The sequence below is a fragment of the Diadema setosum genome, chromosome 11, assembly GCF_964275005.1.
Source record: "Diadema setosum chromosome 11, eeDiaSeto1, whole genome shotgun sequence".
Lineage (NCBI taxonomy): Eukaryota > Metazoa > Echinodermata > Echinoidea > Diadematoida > Diadematidae > Diadema > Diadema setosum.
In genome coordinates this window covers 609,998-634,669 of record NC_092695.1, presented here as the reverse complement: position 1 = coordinate 634,669, position 24,672 = coordinate 609,998, and the positions used below count along the sequence as shown (strand labels likewise).

The 24,672-nt window shown below is 37.9% G+C and overlaps 1 protein-coding gene across 1 annotated transcript; it reads right to left on the bottom strand.

The window, feature by feature from the left end:
- Nucleotides 1-2,519: 2,519 nt before the first annotated feature.
- LOC140234902 (uncharacterized) lies at nucleotides 2,520-15,035 on the bottom strand. Its single transcript, XM_072314943.1, has 9 exons — nucleotides 14,825-15,035; nucleotides 14,116-14,382; nucleotides 10,383-10,517; nucleotides 9,776-9,925; nucleotides 7,474-7,635; nucleotides 6,255-6,377; nucleotides 5,590-5,841; nucleotides 5,018-5,254; nucleotides 2,520-3,022 (listed from the first exon to the last, which is right to left on the bottom strand). The coding sequence occupies exons 1-9, from the start codon at nucleotides 14,919-14,921 to the stop codon at nucleotides 2,520-2,522; spliced, it is 1,926 nt and encodes a 641-aa protein (XP_072171044.1). The 5' UTR covers nucleotides 14,922-15,035.
- Nucleotides 15,036-24,672: the final 9,637 nt, after the last annotated feature.

Below are 24,672 nucleotides of genomic sequence, written 5' to 3'. Positions count from 1 at the left end.
TGATTTGTGCATATCCTGTAACTTTACAAGGGGCGGATCCAGGAATTCCATAAAAAGGAGGCGCCCTTACAAAATTAAAGGGGGGGGGGCATGCACCCCTCCCCCATCTTTTCTGCTGATTTCTTTTGTTTTTACCAAAAATAAAGGGGGTGTGCGCCCGGTGTGGTCCTCCCTGGATCCGCCACTGTTTACTGATATACATGTATTTGTAAGGTTCATTCTGTATTTATGGGATTGTCATTACTATCGTTGCTATTGTTAATCTGTAGATGTATTTAATGGAAGAAATTCATGGAAACTTAATGAATGAATTAATGACACTCTATAATAACTATGACATAAGTAACATCACTGTACATATACTGTTTGTTTGTTTTTTTCCAAAACTATAAACTCTTATATGAGCTAATTGCCCCAGTACTCTAACTTACATATCCACAGCAATACGAAAACATATATCATCAAAAACACTGAATAACATTTGTTTCCAGAGAAAAAAGCATTTCTTGGCTATTGAATGTAGTGAAACTGTGTGGATATTTCTTCCTTTACTAAATCTTTAGTTTGTTCAAAAACCAAAGAACACCTACCTTGGAAGATATCAGCTGGTGTATGTCCATGCATTTTATATGATATACATTTAGATCAGAAATTTATAGCTTTCTGTCACACAAACTTCCACCCACTTAAATACATAAGACAATACTGACATTATAACAATTATCAGTTCTTAGAATGCATAATACCTTAAGATAGTCTCTATGCATGTACTGTACATACATAAACAAAGTCAAACAAACATAATTCATACATATACATGTACCATCATAATCAACAATTATCAAACATATGATTTTTTAACACAGATTTTCATTTATCAGATTCTGTTATCATCTAATGCTCGGGGGGGATTGTTCCATAATGATGGCGCTATTTTACCAAAAGCCCCATCACCAAATGTCTTGAATTTCACACTTATTACAGAAAGGAGATTCTTTGACATTGAACATAGATTACAACCAGGATGATATGGTTTGACAAGTCTATTGAGGTATGCAGGGGCACTTCCATGAAAACATTTGAATACAAGTGTCAGAACCTCAAACAAGATATGAGCCCTTATCAGCAACCAATAAAGACCATGAAGAATAGGAGTTATATGATCAGATTTCCTTTTGCGTGTTACAAGCCTTGCGGCTGAATCTTGTTTCCATGGAGTCTTCTGAGCTGAGATTCTGGACCTCAAATGAGCAAATCACCATGACTGCTATCCAAATGACTAAAATGCATCCACAATGAAAGTGATGTATCCCATGTCTGCATTCTTTGAACTGCTACGAATGTACCTTAGATTCAGCCTTCATCAAAGAAAATGCAAAACTTTGAATATCATCTGGAGTTCTCCATTAATGCACATAGTATATAAAAACAACAGCCATATCATTCATCAAGAATACAACTTTATTGCCCATCCACAGCAATCCAAGGAGTGGTGCGAAGCATGAGTCAACTCCACTAACAATACATAGGCCTACAGTGGACTCCCTCTATAACACAGTCCTTGGGACCGACACTTTTCTGATATTTCAAATATCAAAATTTCATTATATCTGAACAAATAAACAATAAAAAAACTTAATTCGAATAATGTTCAGCCTGAATTTTTATTTCAGTGTAACCGGAATTTCATTATAACCCTGTTCGTTATTATGGGCAGTTCACTGTGCACTGAAGTTACAAAAGCTCCTGAGGTTTAGTTTATTAAAAATTCAATTTGAACTACCTGAAATCTATTGCTGTCTTCCACAGAAGTGAGTTTATGAAAAGCATCATGAAGGGAAAACAGATCCCTACGTAAATGTCAATGTGGTCTTAATTCTGAAAAGGGCATGCACCTGAGCTGATTCAAGCAACAGTGGCATACACATGTTTGTTCAGTGTTTTAGAAGTTACAGTCAACCTTGCTTAAGTCGAATCCATTTGGACGGAAGAAACACCTTCAACTCAGAGAAAATTTGACTTATGAGGATTAAAATCAATAGAATATAAAGAAAAGAGGACTTGAAAAGACCTTTGACTTGGGCAATTATTCTAATTATGAGAGGTCGACTTAAGCAAGCTTGACTGAATATACAGCTGCACACTGTTCAGGTCCCTGGTGTGAAAGTGTACAAAAAGGCAATGCCACACAATACATGTGTATGTTGAAACAGATTGAAACAATGCTTGCCAAAGTCAGAAAACAGAGAAACATTTAAGCTTTTGTGATAACCCTTATTTCCAAATTAAATTACAGAGAGAGAGAAGGATGTGAATACTCTTTCCAATGTACATGCATACCAATAAAAAGATGCACAGTTGATTCCAAGTTAACTTCATTATCACAGTAACCATGGCAACATGAAGTTGCCTTTTTTTTTTTCCATCATGGAAACACGACAGATAAAAATGCATGCAAATGAGGGTAAGATATTGCATACCGCAGTACTTTCACAGACCACACCTTGAGGAGGAGAGGATTAACTCTGGGAACTCTTTCGCCTCTTTATGAGGTAAAGGGCGTGGTCACACAGGTGGCACTCTGTGCTGTGGCTTCCATGGAGCACCCTGGCAAGGTCCAGCTGTCTCTTGGAGCTAAAGTTTTCATCAGCAGCAAATCTGCGCATAATGTCAAAAATGCCGCACAGTCTTTGCAGATCCCACTTTACAAGCAAGTCTGCCACGGTTCTCAAGTCTTTGCGCCGAAATACTGGTAGACAGGCTGCTGTCTTCTGGTATTTCACTTCATACAAATGCTGCAAACATGCGACAAATATATGAAATGCAGTTTCATCAATGGAATGTGATAATACCATTGCTCCCTTGTCTTCGATATCATTTATAGCTTCTTGCAGCCCTGTGGGACACCCATCACTGGAGGGCGAGTGCTGTTTGTGAGGACGCTTCTTTGTTGGGTTGATATCAAATTCCTCCATGGCAGTGGTAACATCACCCTCATAGTCGCCTCCATCAGGGATGGTGCCTTGAGAAGGGGATAGATGAGGGAGTGTGTGATTACATTTAGTTTCATCTAGGGGTTCATTTAATTACTGCAATTCTTATACAATGTACTCGAAATATGAACCACAATGGTAGCAATAATGATTATTATAACAGGAAAACAACAGTAATCACTGACGGTGATTTCAAAGTCTACATATCATCTGTTGAGAATGAGAAGGGCGTTAAGTTGTCCCGAACACTATGGGTTTAGAGGCAACTTAATGCCCTATCATTCTCAACCGACGATATGAGTTCAGTGTGTGATGACATTTGTCATCATCATCAACATCATCCCTGCTTTCTTTGTATCTCAAATATCCTCACAAGTACATGTATTATTGGTACCATTTTCACTCACACTTTCCCTATTACAATGCACTCCAGTTATAACAAATATGGTTATAACAAAATTCTGGTTACAAGAAATTAAAAATTCAGGCTGCAGCATTATTTAGTCGATGTATTCTTATTACCTCCGCCAAGAGAGGAGGTTGTGTTTCCATTACCATTGGTTCGTTTGTTTGTTAGTTAGTTAGTTTGTCCGCGTGCAAAATAACTCAAAAAGTAGTTAATGGATTTGGATGAAACTTGCAGGAAAGGTTTGATGATTAAATTTCGGTAGTGATCCGAGAATTTGGGGGGAATTTATGAAGGATTTTTGATATTTTGGCAGGTAGGGTCAATGAACTTGGGAGTTCAGGCTGCGCGTATTTGAGGTTTGCATGCGCGCACTAAAGTGCGTGCTCTAGTTTCTGCTAGGACAAGGCGCGCCGCGCAGCTGGGGGTTTATGACGTAACAAAGGCTTATATTAGGAAATCGGGATACTTTCAGCACACAATGCTATAAGTACATATGGGTGGAAATCATTGATATCTCTATGGAAGAACAAGATCAGTGGTGGAAATGAGCTGCATGCTTGGCGGAGGTCTGCGCTCTCAGAGTGCTTCTCTAGTTGTTTATTTGTTCAGTTATAACAAAATTTGACATGACGAAAGAAAAGTGCCGGTCCCGAGGATTTGTTATAACGGAAGTCCACTATAATGTCTTTATGATCCCTACCATAGGTTACATCAGAATGAGAAAATTAACATGCTATGAAAGCAAGTCAAAGTCTACAAATGTAATCTAATGCATTATATGTATTTGTCATGCTTAATGTCTCTCTGTCAATATTGACATGATTGTGTAGAGCTTTGCTGAACTTGCCCATTCATTACCTCTGCCAAGGGAGGAGGTTATGTTTTTGTTACCATTTGTTTGTCTGCGTGCAAAATAACTCAAAAAGTTGTGCACGGATTTGGATGAAACTTGCAGGAAAGGTTGAGAATGACACAAGGAACAGATGATTAAATTTTGGTAGTGATTCAGGAATTCTTATGGATTTTATGAAGGATTTTCAATATTTTGGCAGGTAGGGTCAATGAACTTGGGAGTTCAAGCTGCATATCTATGATTTTCATAAGCACATTAGAGTGTGTGCTCTAGTTTTTGGTCCAGGGCGAGGTGCACTGTACAGCTGGTATTGATGACATCACAAAAGGTTTCTATAATTGGGAAATTGGGTGATTTTCAGCATGCATTGTACATGTACTAGTATATGGGTGGATCAACGCTGATCACTATACGGAAGAATGAGATCAGTGGTGGAAATGAGCTGCTTGGCGGAGGTCTGCGCTCTCAGAGTGTTTTTCTAGTTTTATCATACTTTCATGAGTATGATTCAATGGTTAATCATGTCAAGGTTATGAGGTACATGTAGGAGATGCAGAAATAACCAAATTGAAGAAAACCGGCATTGCAAAGTAGAAACCTCTCCTCCATCACTTTACAAAATCTTCTCACATCTCAAATGCTCCTCAGTTTACATGAAGTATCAGATGATATACCAATGCCTAACTCATCTACTAATATGAAGTGTAGGTCCAGGTCAATAGGTCAATATTTGACCACAGCCCCCCCCCCCCCTTCACTCACCTGTGGTACAGAATGTCTCTTCTTGGAGAAGCCTGAAGTCATCTTCTTCTTGAATCTTAAGTTTAACAACCTGAGTCATGCCTGGGATGAGTCTTTTACACTGGTATTTCCCATCATGGAGTTCCTCTTCCTTGGAATCATTGACAGTGACGAAAAGACGGCAAGAGTTCGACAAACCGTTTTCAAGCCTAAGGCTTGCTGTCCGGTCTGTAGGTTTAATGGGTAGAAGTGCTGGGGCTGGAGAAAAAGAGAAACGCATTAGATTTAAAGCTTTACCCATAGGAGACTAGTCCTGAGTGTATACTCGGGCAAGTGTCTATGGGAAACGTGTGTTCTGGCAAAATCAGCCCATCCTCAATGGGTTAAAGATAACAGTGTGTGACACACCTGTGACTGTAATTGAATTCTTTTCTCTTGACATCAGTCACAACTACTCAAGTAGTGGGAGACAATATAAGATGATCCAAGCTTTTACAGTCTTCCTCTGTTACTACCTAGTCTTCTAAGAGAGTGGTATAATATTGCAAGTCTCTAAAATTATATTTCAAGCTACTGACGGAATTTCAACTTACATTCTGTCTGAAACTTTGTTGACCATCGCCAGTTAGTCCTTTGGTTGTCAGAGTCCTCCCTCGTGCCAAGCCTGACATGGTACCAAACTTGGGGCTTTAAGTCTTGGAACTCCTTTTTACCAGCCATCATAAGCTCTCCTCTAATCCAGTCTGGGGTGCTATCCTTTAACTCACCAATCTGGACATAAAATGTGTTCTGAACCACTGGGCATTTTACAGTGACAGAAGTAAAGGACCCAGAGACCTGCAAACCTTGTGAAGTCAATGAAAAGAATAAAATGAGTTTTAAATTACCTAAAAACCTTGTTTTGCTACAGTTCTGCACTCATTTGTCCTTAGGAACTAATGTACTTAACCCAAACAAATTTATCCTCGAGACTAGTCAGTTATATTTCACATGAAAAATAAAAAGCTTGTTCAGATATCTATAAGGAAGTAAGGTGAAGAGATAATCCATTAATACGATGAATGTCATCAAAATCAAAGCATGTAAACATCAATATAATTATATCTGCATCTGTTTACTATTAATTTAAAGCTATGGGCACACATGTCCTGCTGGACAGTCTATTCACCCCTCCCACTCCCCTCCCCCAACACATATAGCCAATCAATGATGTCTGTGACACCAACACATGGTCATAAACAGGTATAAACCGACTCACAGTTCATGGTCAGTGTCTTGACCAGCTCCTCTTTCTGACGATTGTTGAAACTTTTCCTCCAAATCCTGACTTCATCAGTCCAGAACAGCTGTGGGATCTCCACCATGGACACACTGGACGTCACTGAAAGACATTGCAAGTGATTGATTTGTTTCAATTTTACCTCTAATTCTTCAACAATGCAGCAGTAGAAGACTGTACTTAAGTGAAATCTGAAATTGATGTTTATTGCTATTGATTGGTGGCATTTAACCATATTATAAAGCAGAAAGATACTTGAAGAATTATCAGGAGAAAAGCAATGAGCAATTGACTGACATCACACAAAATGTCCGTTTGTTATCTTGTCTCACTAAATTCAGTTGCTGGATAAGATTTGAGAGGTGATTACAGACTTTGAAGGAAGATATCATATGCCTTAAAAATGATCTGCATCTTTCCCAAATTGGATGTTCCTCATCAAGTTAACACATTGAGGACGAGTCCCGAGTATACTCGGGCAGGTGTCTATGGGAAATGCGTGTTGTAGCAAAATCAGTCCGTCCTCAACGGGTTAAGGACGAGTCCTGAGTATACTCCGGCAGGTGTCTATGGGAAATGTGTGTTGTAGCAAAATCAGTCCGTCGTCAACAGGTTAAATATATGAAAGGAAATCCAATCTGTGACAATGGCATTATGGTGAGAGAGGGCTTTGAAGTTAAGGGTCAACTGGAGCATGCTGAGTGGCTCTTACAGTGTACAAAAAACAAGAAAGTTTTAAATTCCTTTTCAACCAATATTCTGCAAAATTCCATTTCTCTAGCATAATGAAACAGCAATATTGATTAAACATCTTTCAGGAAGCGGATTGAATATCATTACCCTTCACATGTGTCAGTAGCAAGTCAAAGGAAAGTGCACTTTTTACCAAAAAAAAAAAAAATGAAATCTTGTAGAATTTCTTCATATTTCTTTTATATCATTGGCCACAGTGACATCATGAATCGTGTAGTCTTCTATTCCAGCAATGGCAGCACTGAAACTTTACAAATTCATAACTTTAGAACGATAATTTCTCTGACTTTTCTCAATCTTCACTGATGTGATCTCATAATATTGTAGAATTCACTCAATTGACATGTGTATTTGGGGAAACTGCCCCTTTAACTACCAGGACCTCATGTATATACAGCTCCTCTTACACACAGCACCTCTACTGCTATAGGAATCTAATACTTACATGTACATTGCCACCTCTTGCCTGTCTTGTCTAGACACATCTTTTTCCACCACTTTGCTGGAACTTTCTCCACTATTATCTCCTTACAGTCAGAGCTCCAAAGAGAGTCCAGGCCACGAATAAACCCACTTTGAAAATCTGATGTTTCTAAGGTGACAGATTCTGCCAAAAAGGGGAAGAAAATAAGTAGAAGACAAATAAAAAAACATTCTTTCAGTAACACCAAATAGAGCATCATATTGGTAAATAATGGAACTTCGATATAATAATAAAGAGCTGTTTGGGACCACTAAATATGTCTATGTTATATCAGAGATACTGTAAAACAAAGGAATATAAAAGGCATGGGATATATATATATATATATACAAAATTACCTTGTTATAAATATGTATCTCTTTATACATTTGTATCTGCCCTTGTAATAAAGGGACTCTCTGTATTACTGGTAATATTTTTTTACTTATGGTATGAGTGACAAGATAGTTGGGAGATCTGATGTAAAATTATGATCTCTATGTGACATTGTGGTGGGCCTACCCCTCTGTGTTATTGTGCAATTCCCAAGACGTGCATTAAGTTTGACAAAATAATAATGCATTTGTCAGGAATACCAAAATGCCCTTTGAATGTTTCTACGACAGATATATGTGACCCGCTACAACAAAATGGTCCTAAAGTCGTGAAAATCGAGTTTGAAGTCAGAGCATCAAAATTGGTCAAAACTTATGATTTTCTGAATTTGACATATTATTAGAGTCTGACATGTCTTCTATCGTCTGTCGAAATTCTGAAGCAAAATGATGAAAGGAAAGACCAAAAAATTGCGTTTTTCTGGGCCATGTTTTTTGGCGTTTCAACGAAGCAGAAACTGGTTCGAACATTTGGATTGAGCGCCACAGATAGGCTCCGCCCCTAACAACGACCAGAGTGATCTCATTGGTCAGTTTGCTGCTTGCCGCTAACCGAAGCGTGAAGCTCGCACCCTGCCTAGTCGACTGGTGCATGCTGGCAGGGTGCGCTATGCCCAGCCGCTTCTCCTGGCATCCTGGTCACTGATTGGTCGGTGAGGAGACCGCCGACGCTGTGTTTGAATGAGCATTTCGGGGGTTGCTAGGGCTTACCATCTATTGTCCGGAGGTGAATACTGACTTGCGTGACCCTTGATTGTGATTGCGTAACAAGGAGATCTTGAGGGCGCTTTTCTCGAAACAGGGATTTCCCAGACGTCTCGACATGCTCTCTTTTAAACATCGATATCTCCACAGCCGATTATTCTTATAAGATGTGTTATACATCAATTTAAAGCAGAAAGATTAGGGGAATTGTGTCATGCAATTTTCAAGTAATCGGCCTCACCCGACTTTAGGACCATTTTGTTGTAGCGGGTCACATATGGTGCTATACAAATACAGTGGATCATCATCACCATCATCATCATCATCAACTTTAACGTTCCAGTGCTGAAAACAGAAATGCATAGATCATATACATAAACATGAATATACTCAGTACATGTACATACATAATACTAGTACGATAATACCTGCAGACATACATACATACGTACATGCACATACATACATATAAAACATGAATATACTCAGTACATACATAAATATGATAATACGTGTAGACATACATGTACATACTGTTGTATGCACCGTACTGTTGCATGAATATACATGTATATACAATGTAGTTACGTACTTGTACCAACATTCATACATACATACTACATACACATACTACGTACACACACTGTGTACTTACATACATACATTACACAGGACACAGACATACAATCATCTAATATACAGTGTACACATACAAATAATTCATACAAACATGCCCAAAGAGAAATCAGGAGAAAAATTAAGATATACACATGATTAAGATTGTGCAACTGTAATGGTTGTGAAAGTTACCTTTTCATGACTGATGTTAAATGCATGCGAGACATCATGTGATTTTATCCTGTACTGGTCATGTATTAGTCATCTTTTTTAACTGCTTAATTTCCTCTACAATTTCACTGACTTGTTACTTTCTTTTTTTCACAGAATTTTGTTAAAGATTACTTTTCTTTTGGGATACGTAACTTCCTCGAATAAGAAGTTGACTTGTACGTTGTCCTTTCTTCAGGATCTGTGGATTGTCCACGGTAACAAATTCTTTCCAGATCACCTAATTCAATTTAATCCATCTATTTTCTTTTATTGCACACATTCTTTGGACTAAGCATACACAATGCCATTTAAAATTCATTTCATTTTATACAAGAATGTACCAGTTTACATACCACCTAACTCCACATGATCTTCTGAACAAGCCGGATGATAGCCACGTGAAATGTGATTCTGACAGCTCAGGAAACACCAGCAACCAAATATGGTACCAAACAGAGCAGAAACCACGGCAACGCAAACAAAAAATATGTGTACAGGTGTCCCTATTGGTGGTAGCAAGAAATACACACACACGCAAACAAAAGATACTTTGAGATTGATTTCCAAGAGAAAGCATATATTAAACATCTGAGAATATTTACAATATGTTTGAATCAATGCATTTACATTAATGCACTAGAACCACACCAAAAATCCTAAATAATGAAAAGGTTTTGGTTAAAGTGGTTCTGAAGATGGCTCTAGCAGTAACCAATTACATAAATTTCCATATTTTTGTACATACATTCCTTTCCTCAGAAATCCTAAATATACTTTTACACCACTTTGCCCTAATCCCTAGCATACTTTGTATGCTCATCAGCATATAAATAAATCAAATGTCCTGAAAGTAACTGTCAAAAAACAGGGATCATGTAGTCCTCTAAAGTCTTTTGCATCACATCTTTTTGAGACCTTAGTAAGATTAAAATAACGTTGTTTATGTATCCATATACTCACATGACTTGGCTTTCTTAGATTCATCAGGTTGGGAAGGTGACTCTTGTGAGAAATGACTTTCATCAGTGCTGTGACTTGACGTCATCAACCGTTCTGTTGAACTTTGGGCAGGCTGAAGCGTGGTCACTGGTGGTACTGATAAAAAATCAACAAAAACAAACATGAAAATGAAACAAACATGACACCTATCTGATAAATCAGCAAGGTTTAGCTTACATGACTTTATATTTCACTATCACTTTGTAGAGAAATGTTTTCTTTTCAGAGTGCACATACACGTGATCAAAGGATAATTTTACTTCATTTTGCAATCCCATGGGACTAATTTAGCTTTTCCACATCATATGCTGTATTCACTCTATACATCAAGCTATCAAAGCCATACTTTCACTTCTTTTTGTATCCTATACTGCTCAGGGTAATAAAACATAGTTTCTACATGTGCCTGCAACAGTGCACTTATTGAAATATACATATCAATTTCTCATTTGATATACGATATTCTTTTTTTTGGGGGGGGGGGGGAGGGGGTGGAGGTAGCAAGAGAGGTCAGCAGAAAGACTGAGAAGAAACAAGTAATTATTCCTAAATTTGCAACTTTTTGTTAGTTTTTTTTTTAAACAATCACGCATGATTGAGTAGTTGTAGTTAGCTGTTTTTATAGGACTTCTTATATGCAAGTCTTCTCATTTTTCAAACTTACAAATATTCATGAGAATGAAGTTGGGGCTGATCTGAGAGTTGAATGTATCAGACATGATGTTCTTGAAACACAGATGATTTATGAAGATTATCAAAGTGGACAAACTTTTTTTTTTTTTTTCGCTTTGCATACAGCATCTACACATGTCAAGAGCAATTTTCACAATAACAAGGAAAAGTTACTGTAGAAATTACGCAGTGCGTAAAATATGTCCCCGCCGGAAGTAGCATTTAGTAGCAAAATGTACAATATCGGTAAAAAATCAAGGTCAAAGGTCAAAGAAGTCAAAGGTCAAAATTCTGTGAAGAAGTTTTGAAGCCCTCACTTAGTGCCATCACAAAAAGCAAACGGAATCAAAATCGGGTTAGAAATGGCGAAGGAGTAGCATTTTGTAGCCAATGTACAATATAGGTCAAAAATCAAGCTCAAAGGTCAAAGAAGTCAAAGGTCAAAATTCTGTGTAGAAGTTTTGAAGCCCTCACCTAGTGCCATCACAAAAAGCAAACGGAATCAAAATCGGGTTAGAAATGGCGAAGGAGTAGCATTTTGTAGCCAATGTACAATATAGGTAAAAAATCAAGCTCAAAGGTCAAAGAAGTCAAAGGTCAAAATTCTGTGTAGAAGTTTTGAAGCCCTCACCTAGTGCCATCACAAAAAGCAAACGGAATCAAAATCGGGTTAGAAATGGCGAAGGAGTAGCATTTTGTAGCCAATGTACAATATAGGTAAAAAATCAAGCTCAAAGGTCAAAGAAGTCAAAGGTCAAAATTCTGTGTAGAAGTTTTGAAGCCCTCACCTAGTGCCATCACATAAAGAAAACGGAATCGAAATCGGGTTAGAAATGGCAAAGGAGTAGCATTTTGTAGCCAATGTACAATATAGGTCAAAAATCAAGCTCAAAGGTCAAAGAAGTCAAGGGTCAAAATTCTGTGTAGAAGTTTTGAAGCCCTCACCTAGTGCCATCACAAAAAGCAAACGGAATCAAAATCGGGTTAGAAATGGCGAAGGAGTAGCATTTTGTAGCCAATGTACAATATAGGTCAAAAATCAAGGTCAAAGGTCAAAGAAGTCAAAGGTCAAAATTCTGTGTAGAAGTTTTGAAGCCCTCACCTAGTGCCATCACATAAAGCAAACGGAATCGAAATCGGGTTAGAAATGGCGAAGGAGTAGCATTTTGAAGCAAAATTTACAATATAGGTCAAAGGTCAAGGTCAAAGGTCACAACTGAAATTCTGTGTAGAAGTTTCAAAGCTCCCATGTAATGCTATCATATAAAGCAAACAGAATCAAAATTGGCTCATAAATGACAGAGAAGTAGCAAATTGAACATTTTGATCACACACGGACGCACAGACGGACGGACACACGGACACACACACGTACGGAGCCCGTTTCATAGTCCCCTGCTCGAACTCGTTCGGCGGGGACAACAAAGTTGGAGACTCCAACCCTAGGCATCTAAAAAACCGTAGATTCTCCAGTCTGTAACCCTAGGAAACTGAAGACTCTGATAACAGAAACATGAGCACAACATTATGTGCTGATAGCGCATATCAAGATCTTGGGAGTGCAATGTCCCTTGTGGTTTGAATGGGGGGGGGGGGGGTGGGGAGGGGGGTTATACATGCTGCTGTATACATGTACATGTCAATTCTCTGGTGCTACCTTATCCTTATTTTTTAAACAGTGACACAACATTTGCTCCTGCAATAATTGCTCTGGTCTTATTTTCTCTGAGGACTTAGCATTAGGATTGTGATAGGGTTTTAGATGAAGTTTGATGTGAGGATTAGGATTAGGGTTAGGAGAGTTACGTTTGTGGGTACAAATTATGTTTGGCTTTAATAGCGGGCAGATATTCCATGGGAGCAATTATCGTAGGAGCAAATGTCATAGAACCTTTTTAAACATATAACACAAAACTGATGTTGGGCAAGAGAAAGTTTAAGTCCAAGCTGGACAAACTATACCTCAAGTGAGGGAGAAACAGCTAAATCTGGAGAAATTCAAACTAAAGTAGGAGAGTGAGAGATTTTGATAAATATGGTCTCAAAGTGGGAAAATTGCAAAGTCTAAAGTTTAGCAAAAATTGACTGACATAGCAATAACTGATGTCTGCAGAGCAAGTTAACTCTAAACATGCCACATTCGCATGCCTGACTCAATCAACGGCCTGCCAACTTGGCATATTCTGCTCAAATGTACAAACCCGCCCAAACTGACTGATAACTCACCAAATGCCATGTGCAATGAAAGCATTCATCGCGCTTCCGTTCTTCTCCTATATTATGCAGTGATTTAACTAAAAACGGCCTTCCCCACTGGATTTGCATGTAAATTCTAAGCTTCTGCCACTGTGTGTTTGGAAAGGTATTACTTTTACAGTAATGTAGCTACTGGTCATTTGAAAGGAAAACAATCATAGATTTGTCATACAATTTAAATCACAGCAAAGCTTGGCATTATCTCTACAACTTTGCTGACTTCATGTCTTCATTTACTATAGAAGTAATACATAGATTTGTAAAACAGAATGTTCTCTCAAAGCATGACTTCGTTTGCGTCTCAGAATAATTTGGCACACAGTGGGTTTCCACCATGGCACATAAAGAGTTAAGATAGATTTAGGTAAACAAAAAATTGTCAACATCATTGTGTTGCTCCAGATATCATCACTGGGAGTTATTTAGCAGGTGTTTAAAGATTTCTGACTACAGCCTTCTTGCATTGAGTTATAGAGGTACCTAATATCAGGTATATATGGAAATTTCTAGAGAAGATACAGTACTGTAGACATGAGAGAAAATGGCCTGAAATCAGCAGGAATTACTGAACTTCTCACATAATGTCACATGGATGTCATACCTTATTGAATGTGACTTGAATGCCTTAGTTTGAATATCATAATTTCACTTGCATCAACTTCATTGAACTAGGAAGCTTAAGTGATAAAATCACCCAAACAGGCCATCATGAAATGATGCGAGATACTTCATTGAATCAGCTGACCTTATAGTATACTCCACGTACCATATGTGTAGTTTAATTGTATGGTTGCCTTCCCAGCAGTGATACCCTCTGCCCAAAAGGCTTCACAGCTATAGTTGCCTTGGTCATCTTCCCCAAAGTCATTGATATCATAACTGTGAGTCGCTGCAGCTCCGTCAGTAAACTCCACTAGTTTGATGATATCTCCATGTGGACCGTACCATTTTATGTAGGGGACAACCGGCACAGACTGCACAGAGCATGTGATGATGGTAGATTCCATGGATTTTGAAGACGTGATATTTACAGCTGAATCACAAAAAGCAGAAATTAAACAGAAATCATGATGAATGAGTTTCTCAAGTATATAAGATAGCAGGGGTGATTTGACAAAACCTATCATAATATAAAGCTTTTAAGAATGAGAAATAGATATATTATCAAATAGAGGAAAAAATAAGTCATTGAGTTGGGCAAATTTCACTATGAATGTGTATGCACTTTTGTTATCTGCACAAAAAGGAGAGACAAATCAAAATAAATACAAATTGGTATTGAAATCTGGTTTTCTTTTTGACTGAGATAGTAAAATATGAGTGATATATATCTACATCTCTCACTCTGGCTCTCCTCAAGCTTAAGTCACAAGGGCAATGCTAATGATGGATTTGATAATGTTTGTTATTATGATGTCATAATGTATTCTTTATAGTTCCATGTGACGGCTTTGACAGTTGTTGTGAATGCTCACTTGGCCTGGAGTACTTTGGTGTTCTTCTTGACCAAACCCAGTGGCAAGCTCGGTATCTCATCTCCTTCGTTTCATCTGGAGGAGGAGGACCCGTCATCTCCGGCCAACACCAGAAGGGACAATGACCCCAATTTCTCTTGGAAGTGTCAAGGTCATAGTAAAAGGTCGTATCGTTCCCAAAGATGATATCCTTTCGGCATTTCGCACACGGTGGACAGTATTCACTGAAGAGACACACATGAAAGAAATGGAACAAAATAAACAGTGCACAGGAAAGCTATGACAAACATGGTTACAACAAAATTTCATTACAGTAAAGTGAAAATTCAGGTCCTAAAATGATCATTTACATGTCTGTATAATACTGTTTGTTCAGTCTTAATTAGATTTTCAGATAATGAAAGAAAACTGCCAGTCCTGAGGACTTTGTTATAACTAGAGTCACCTGAATCGAGGCAAAAAATCATGACCTCTGTTGTCAATGACTTGAGCAAAGACACTACGATTTAACAAACAGAATGGTAAAGATTTAATTGCACCTGAAAAGAGAATAGGAAACTCACAGACTAGTACAGGTTTGCACTGATCTACCATAAAAATGGTATCATGGCACCATCTCTTCATCTATGCAAATTTGGTCACGAGATGACATCATTTTGTATGAGTCTGTCATTGCCTAATTGCTCAATAATCTTCAGTAGTTTTTTTTTTTTTTTTTTTTTTTTTTAACCACAATTCAAGGAGAGGGTGTTATAACTGGCTCATCGAATTGTTGTAGAACACTGTTGATTTGCAAGTAACTTCAGTTTTTACAAGGGGATGGGGTTGGAAGCTGTCAATTTAATCATTCCTGCTTCTAGCCCCTACACATAACAAGTAATACAATATATTCTAATTACCAATGTTGTATTGATATTGAATTCCTATGTTTATGTATGGTGATACAACATTTGTCCCTGCAACAATTGCTCCAGTCTTATTTTCTCCAAGGACTTAGGGTAAGGGTTGAGACAGGATTTTACGTTTAGTTTGAAGTGAGATTAGGATTAGGATTACGGTTATGTTTGTGGGCAGAACTTATGCTTAGCTTAACATGCAGATATTTAATGAGAGCAATTGTTGCAGGTCTGGGGGAAATGTCATGGAATCATATGTACATGTTTATACTGTCATTGATTTTGCTTGAAATGAAATAAATCAAATTAAATGACATTAAAATGAAATATGTTTGATAACCTCTTATAAAAAAAAAATATAAAAAAAAAACAGGGTCAAACCACATGCAAGGAATCTCTATATTTACTAGGACCTAAGGACTTAAAATCTAAAAAGTGAATAGTTAAAATAATAGTTAAAATAGAAAAGATAAATCACAAACATGATGAACAGGAGAACTATTACAAACAGCACTTAATATTCAGACATCTCAACATCCTGCTTCTAAACGACTGATTTAAAGTTGCACTTCACACTGATGCTTCAATGATTCCATTACTTTGACTGACAGGCGTCTCGGTTTGTGCAAGAAGGCGAGGAATGGCAGAAACACACCAACAACAACTGTAGACATGGAAAAATAAAAGACAAAGGAAAAAAGAAAATATTTTACTTCCATTAGTGTATCATTTGAGATTATGAATTTAGTAATTAATATTTCCCGTTTGTTTGTTTGTTTTTTATCTTGCTTCCTGAAACTAAAAACTTAGAAGTTTCAAATTTATTAACATTAGACACATTCTAGACATTTGACTGGTAGGGAGTCCTAAAAGTGATATTGTGCGTAATCGCATATTGTTGTCAAACATCATCATTAACATTCTAAATGGGCATTCAGCAAAATGAATTCAAATTTTGGAAAGCTCTCGGATCAGTACATTGTATATCATTCCTGATACCTCTTTCAGACCACATTGCTCTTGGATACACAATGATGTACAGATATATGATGTATGATAGATATGGATCATATTTAGGTGTCTTGATGCTCGTATGTCATATGAATACAGGGTTATCCCATGAGCTTCCACCACCAAAGAAAATAGGCCAATGAACTAGACACTAAGTAGAACAGGCCTACATGTACGAGCTAGACACTGTGCGAATAAGGCCCACGAGCTTGACACTATGCAATTAAGGCCCAAAAGCTGTATACTAGGCAATATAGGTCCATGAGCTTGATGTAACATAAATTAAGCCAACATTGTACAGTCGAGCTCATGGTCCTTATTTGCATAGTGTCAAGCTTGTGGACCTTACCTATTGTAGTGTCTAGCTCATGGAAAGTTTAGCTTTAGTATACATGACACTGAGGTACGAGTAATGGGCCTTGTTCACTTTAGTGTCTAGCTTGTGAGCTGTGTGACTCATGGGAATTGTAATATGACTCATAGGCTGTATGACTTGTGGGTGTCAAGCATATGACGTGCACCATGAATACATTTTGTACCCGTACACCTGTTAATCGAAATGATGGTTTGAACACCTAGTTGTTCAAATGTAAAAGTATGAACATTATCTTGAGGTCTCCTTGAAATATTTTACAATTCATTTCCATCACATTATATAACATTATTATTGGGGTCACTGAGTATTCAGTCCAGTCTTCTCTAACCAAATAGTGTTACCAAATTCATATACTTGTGACCACCCAGCTCAAAACCCACAAAAATTTGCAGATAGGGATTGTCTGTACAGTAATAGACCAAAATTTGTAATTTGGGTTGACTGACTCAATTTTTCTAAGTTTGCATTATCTGGGAGAGTTATATCATTTCTCTCCCTGCTGTCAAAATTTGGTGGCTTAAAACAAAACTGAAAGTGAGATATTAGCAATTTTTCAGAACCATATTTCACTGGGAAATAGATTTACTTTTTTAATTGATACTTCAGCTGTTCATGACTGTAAACTTTAAATCCTGGTTTCTCCCTTTTCTATGAGCCAGAACCACCCAACTTTCTCTTATTTTAATCACTCTTGGAAAGGGTATCTAATTTAAACATTGCAAGTAATCTGATTATAATTTCAACACTAACCTTTTTAAACTTTGTAAAAAAATAAAAATAATAATAACGTTCCCTACTTATTGTGGGTTTTGAGTGGAAAGTCACTTGAAGTTATGGCTGGATTTATGCCCAGCTGTGGCCATGGCTTAAATGATTTTTTTTTTTTTTTTAAACCACTGAACTGTGATTGCCCTTAATACTGACCTTTGACCTGTCCATACTATCACATTTAGGTACATCATTGTCTAAATAAATTATTTCTCCCCTTCCCGTATATAAAACAGAATGGATGGGCAGAATAACTTTGAAAAAGTTAAGAGACCTTTGACCTTAGAACTATTGCGTTTCATATCTTGATAGATAAATCAAATTGTACCTTCATGAACAGGGTTGACAGAATGTGATGCTTCATTTCCGCTGGGTTACAGCGCACTTCAAGCCTGTCAATGCCAAAGACAAAACATATACATGGAAATCTACTCATTAGAAAATGTATACTGACGGTGTATCGATCAAATCATCTCTCTGTTCAAGCATATTGCTAATGCAGTTGAGATAAATGTGAATTCCCAGTACTTGCTATTTATGAAAACAAAGACCCTTTAAGTGGTAGTTACAATGACTTATCATAACAGCAAGGATTATGACGCACCGATTCTATCCAATAGCATAAAATTCTTAGTGAAGGCACAGCAAGAGATCATATATACAGAGGGTATGAAGCTACGCAATATCGAAAAAAAAAAAAGGCCCAATTCATTTTGTGCAAAAAAAAAAACAAAAAAAACCAACTCCAGCTATATGAGATGTCCTGTAAAAACCCAAGTGCCATACATGCCTTGGTGTCAAAACTCCGGCTATTAGATCATCCTCGTTTCCTGTAACATGTCATGGGTTCGACTAAAACCCATAATATGGGAAACAAACCTCCAATAGCATGTACGAGTTATTATACTATATAGACGGGAGCCCCTAATTTACGCACTGCCGGAGTGGTTGCACTTTCAAAATCTGTTACATGATGGAGCCGATTATGGTACCCGTAATCATACTTGATTTTGCTCTTGTTAGATGTGTGTATCAATTAGACTGAGAGCGAGTTTGCAAAGTGACATGTCGTCTTTACTTCGTGATCTCAGCTAGAATCTTCTGTACAACACGATGTGGGGTACATCATGGAGTTGACCAAAAGATCGGTCTGTATCTGGATGTCGGGAATATGTTCTGCAGAGACTGCAACGTCCCTGGCTTCATGGAATTCCCATACAGAAAAGCTGATAAAGTAATAAAAATTAATGAAAAATAAATAAAAACTCCTGCAGACAGACCATTTCATTTTTTGTCTAATCATGGAGTGGTGTTAGCATTGGCACTGATTCTACTTCACAGATTTTTGGTAGTCATGCAAAAATTGACGAAGAATATGGTTTCTCTTTGGCAATTGTGTACTTTACGGCCCTACACATACCTAAGGCTACGGTCACAACTCAGAGCGGCGACCGACCGATTTGTAGCCTGCTCGGTCGCTGCTGAAATTTTGGCACCGCTCAGCAGTTTTTGGAGATGTTGAGCAGGCTGTAAAACCCTATAGTGATGACCAAGCAGTGTCCTGTTGATTTCCCGTCGGTCACCAATCGATTTTCAGTAAAATTTTGGCGAAATATGGGGATCTGCAACGCGCAGAGTCCGAGCAGTCACCGAGCGATGCCCCATCGACAACTGGACGATCTCCCACCGGCCACTGGCCGATTTTTACGAAATCGCTCAGCGACCGACAGGTGATCGATAGGTCATCTACCGGTGACCAGTAGGCGTACCGCGGCCACCCGCTGGTCTCTGCCGGAAATTTCTCACGAGCTACCTGTGTTTATTAATGTACCTATGTGATTTGTGATGTGTTAATTAATTGATTGATTAATTAACTAATTAAGATAAAACTTGAGGCAAAAGATCTAGAGTTCAATCAACTAACAAACCTCAGCTATGTGATACCATAGATAACTAGAAATTAGGAAATAAAACAAAAGGGAGGAACACCCAAAGATGGAAAAAAGATTAGAATAGATTAGAATTTTCCAAAATATCTTGTTTGCTTCTATATTTTACAGTATCTTTTCTATTCCTATTTAATTTCATGTTGTAATTTCCTCCATCCTTTGTCATTCATTTCTTCTTCAATCAATAGGCCTTTAATGAATGATAAGGTAACCAAACCATATTTTACTACGTCAACGTATCGACACTAACTTTTAGCTTTCATCTCTTTTGACCCAAAGTGGTTGCTTCTGACTTCCATGTCCCTCATGTTGGTTGCCAAGATGTTGAGATGCTGAGATGTTGGTGGGGTTTCCTTGCCTCTTATCCCTCCCCCTGCTTCTTCCACACTGCGCTATCTTCTCCATCTAGACCCTGGTTTCCTTCAGTGCTTCTGTCATTTTTATCTTAACATTTTTAGTCCTTAAATCGCTCGACGGCGACTGCTCGATCTATTCTCCTGGTTTTCTTTTTTGCTGTTGTCATTTTTGTCTCTATTATTTTTGTTCCCAAAATTGCTCGGCAGCGACCGCTCCATTAGGTCAGTGCCTGGGCGGTTCCCGCTCGGACACCGAGCGTATTTTGGGCAGCGAGTGAAAACTGGTCGGTCGCCGCTGAAATTTTAACTCCGCGTTAAAACTTCAGCGGCGACCGACCAATGCCCTAAAAATCAGTGGCGCCTGATCGGTCACTGGTCGGTCACCGGTCGTTGTCCGACCGGTTTTGGCTAAAAACTCGCCGACCAGTCGCCGAGCAGGCTAATTTTGGGGGTTGTGACCGTAGCCTAAGCTGGGTTAACTATACACAGTCCAGTCGCTGTATCAGTTGCTTTGAACAGCGTCTGGTCGGGCTATAGCTGGGTATGATCAAGATTATCTATTCTCATAATATATACCCTGCTTATCATATATTTTGCATCGGAAATACTGACTGCATTCTTTACCTTCGATCACTTTCGTCACGCTGTGCTGCGAGCTGCGTTGTGTTTCACACCGGCCTGATGTTGATGCGCTGCTATTAATGCTACATGAATGTAGCTAGCTGGTAGCTGGTCCGAGACAAACGCAACGAAACTGACGGTCGCACGAGTTTCTTCCTATAAAGCATTGCTGAGACTACACAAACAAAACCTCAGGACTCCCTTCCCTCGTGTGTGAGCAGCGATCAACCAGACATTCTTGAAACAACCTGAAACCAACTGAGATAATAACCTAATCACACTCTTTGCCCTTTGTTGGCCTTGTTGGTGAGTTCTATTCAAGAGATGCCGGAGAGACACTTGCCAGTAGAATTTCTAGTGTGTGTTTAGCTATTGTGTTCTCGCAACAGTCTAGGGAATTTCCCCTCTCTTCAAGCGTGACGTGCGTAAAAACCGCGCATGCGCAATCCCAGGCTTGGGATTCCCAGTAGGATTTTTATTCTTTGAGTTCCTTATCATTGGATTCTTATCTAACTAAATTGCCATGCTTTTATAGAACTTCCCTTGCGAAATTAAGGTGTCTTAACTACCTTTACCTGTACTTTCTACAAAACTGAGTAGTTTTTGTAGCCATAGGGGATGAATTTCATTATTTATTTGAATGTCCAAAGATAGAGTCATGCAGAAAAAAAGTTTGTCAAATCGTATTACAGGACCCGCCCAAATACATTGAAGTTGAATCAGTTATTCAGCACAGAATGTAACTAGAAATGTCGCTATGGCGACTGGTATGCCTCCACCATAATGCATGATTCCCTTAATAGGTCTATAGTACATGTGGTAAATGTGTGATTACATTTTACAAAATTGGCAAAATATTAAAATGACAAGTTTGTCACAAATGTGTTGAATGTTCACCTTCCTTGACTTGGGTTTAATTGGATGAATAAGAGAGCATGTATTTGGGGATTTAAGGACGTTAACTTGACTTTGACCCATTCATACGTTTATGCATTGAGTAATTTTCAAGGCATGGAGAAAAAGTGCAATTTCTGTATTCAATAGTAAATTGTTACCATTTTCATCTGGCCTTTGACCCTAAAATTCATAAGATAATCACTGTCAGGTAGAACATGCATAAATATGTTGTAAGTTTCAAGATAACTTGAGCCACTTCCGAGATATGGAGGAAAAAGTTAGTTCAGCACTTCACTTGATCTTTGACCTTTTGACCTTTGAGGCAAAAAAAAAAAAGAAAAAAAGAAAAAAATCTTTCCAGAGAATCTCTATTAGGTTATACATGCATACACCAAGTGTAAAAAAAAATAATCCTGCTGGCATTGCATAGACATGAGGGAAATAGTAACATTTTGAAGTATTAATGCCCTTGACCCTTGACCCCTGACCTTTGAACCCATGAACCCTAAATTCTTTAGATAATCACTGCCAGTCAGTACATGTTATGTTCCATGAATATACCTTGAACAATTTCCAAGGAACCGGAGCAGAAAAAAAGGTGAAGTTTGAATATTTTTACTTGACCTTTTGACCTTTGACCTTTGACCTTATGACCCAAACGTTCACCAGAGAATCCTAATTGGGTAATACATGTATACACTAAGTTTCAAGAAAGTATCTTCAGGCATTGCATAGATATGGTGGAAATAGTGAAATTTTATGCATTTGACCTTGACCTTTTGACCTTTGACCTTGAGCATGTGCACCCAAAAGTTGATAGGCACAACTTCACCCCCTAACACACATATATGCCAAGATTCATTAGGATACCTTAAAAGGTTTTGATAGTAATGCTGTCCACAAAATTCATTACGGAAGGACGGACGGACGGACAACCCGAAAACATAATGCCTCCGGCACAACTTCGTGGCGGAGGCATAATAAGGAACTGCTAAATCTAGCTGAATTTGCGATAGAAATAATGACGCTCCTCTTAACATCAAACTTTAGTATTGTTCATATACTATTCTTTAATTGATATCTTAATTTTGTTTGTTTATTAATGTGTAGATATACTGTACAGTTGTGTTTTGTCAGGTTTTTTTTTTCTTATTTTTGTACATACTTCAAGTATTTGATTTAGATTTTCACTTTTTTAAAAATCAATCTCATATTGTAACAGTGTCTAGAACTCAACACAGATAGCAATTATCATGATTATGCTATACGTGTTGCGTAGCAGAAATTTTAATCAATATAATCTAAGATTATCCTTTTAAACCCATCTGCACAGATTAATCAACCACATACATACTCATGCAAGATTTTCATTCATACCATAAATGCATCTTATCTATTCTAGTGTTTTTTCTGTTGGTTGTAAATAATGTAAAAAGTTATTCCAAGTTCTGCATTTCATTCAAGTTTTCGCCATCTAGAATAAAATGTATTGTGCTTTACTGTTGATTTGTTAATTCATGTAAATAGTAGGCCCTAGTTGTAAATTGTATTTTTACCTCTTTTTCATATTGCATTGTACCATGATTTGATTTTCCCAATACTCTATATTTGGCTTACATGGGAAAATAATAATAAAAAAAAAAACATTGTCACAAACATTGTCACATTGTCACCAAGATGAAACAGCATTCAGCGAATCATATTCTCGTGTATGACACACAAAACGGTGTTCAATTTCTTTGCACACAAAAGACCTGTTTATTGATTTAGTTAAATTTCATGCACACCCTTTATGACAAAGACTTTCCTGGCCTGCCAGAAAGCTTGCCCGAAATTTGCCCAAACTTTTGTTTTCCCGATGTGCATGAAAATCAAAAGAATATCTAAAACGATTTAAATGCTTGTAGATGATTATGTGCAGGTGGATGAAAGACCCTGCATCTGTATTGTCAGCACAGAAAATAAAATTTGAATACTGGTATCTATTCTATTTAGATATATCTATTTAGTTTTAGTGCCACTTACGTACTTCCGGGTTAAAAAAAGGGGTGCTGTTCGTTATTCCGAAGGTTCATATTCCGAAGGTTTGTTAATCCGAAACACACAAATTTCCTTTAATTCCTAGAGGTTCGTTAATCCGAAAATTAATGAAAAAGGGTTCGTTAGTCCGAACATTTGTGGCTTTATTCCGAAAGTTCATTATTCCGAAGGTTCGTTAATCCAAAAATGAAATAAGGTTCGCTATTCCGAAGGCTCACTTATCCGAAAATGAAAAAGGACTCGTTATTCCGAAGGTTCATTAATCCGAAAATGAAATAGGGTTTGCTATTTAGAAGGTTCGTTGATCTGAAATGATATAGGGTCCGTAACGAACCTTCGAAATAACGAGCTTTGTTTCATTTCCTGATTAATGAACCTTCGGAATAACGAACCTTATTTCGTTTCGGATTAATGAACCTTCGGAATAACAAACCTTATCACATTTTCGGATTAACGAACCTTCAGAATAACAAATCTTCGGAATAACGAACCTTCGAAATAATGAGCTGTAACCAAAAAAAAAAAAAAGTGGGGGAGGGGTCAAAGTGATGACACCTTATGTGTTATTCCTTTGTATGGTGCACAAAAAGTGTCGGGGGGGGGGGGGGGTTCCGCCGGCCATGAAAAGTACATTGTACGTACAGTATTATAAAGTGGCTATGGCCCCGCCTCGGGTTTCATCCTCTGGTTTCATCAGCTGTCAAGAAAAAAAGAAAAAAGCCTCACCCACACTGCTGAGTCAAACACAAACAAACACACACACACACACACACACACACACACAACTTTAACCACGTTTTTTGTATCCTTGTTTTTTTTTTTGTGTGTTTTTTTTTTACTTTTCTGCTGCCACTTCCGGGGGACAATGGGGGGGGGGGGGGGGGGGGAGAGGGGCACCCCAAGTGCATGATTAGACTAATGTATTTCTTTGTAT

Bases quoted from the DNA above. Each gene is read 5' to 3' on its own strand.
- LOC140234902 (XM_072314943.1), bottom strand. From the start codon at position 14,921: ATGACGGGTCCTCCTCCTCCAGATGAAACGAAGGAGATGAGATACCGA. The intron at 5,255-5,589 runs GTAAGTTGAAAT...CTTTTTCTCCAG, and splicing joins AACAAAGTTTCAGACAGAAT to CCCCAGCACTTCTACCCATT. The intron at 3,023-5,017 runs GTGAGTGAAGGG...CCCCTTCTCAAG, and splicing joins AGAGACATTCTGTACCACAG to GCACCATCCCTGATGGAGGC.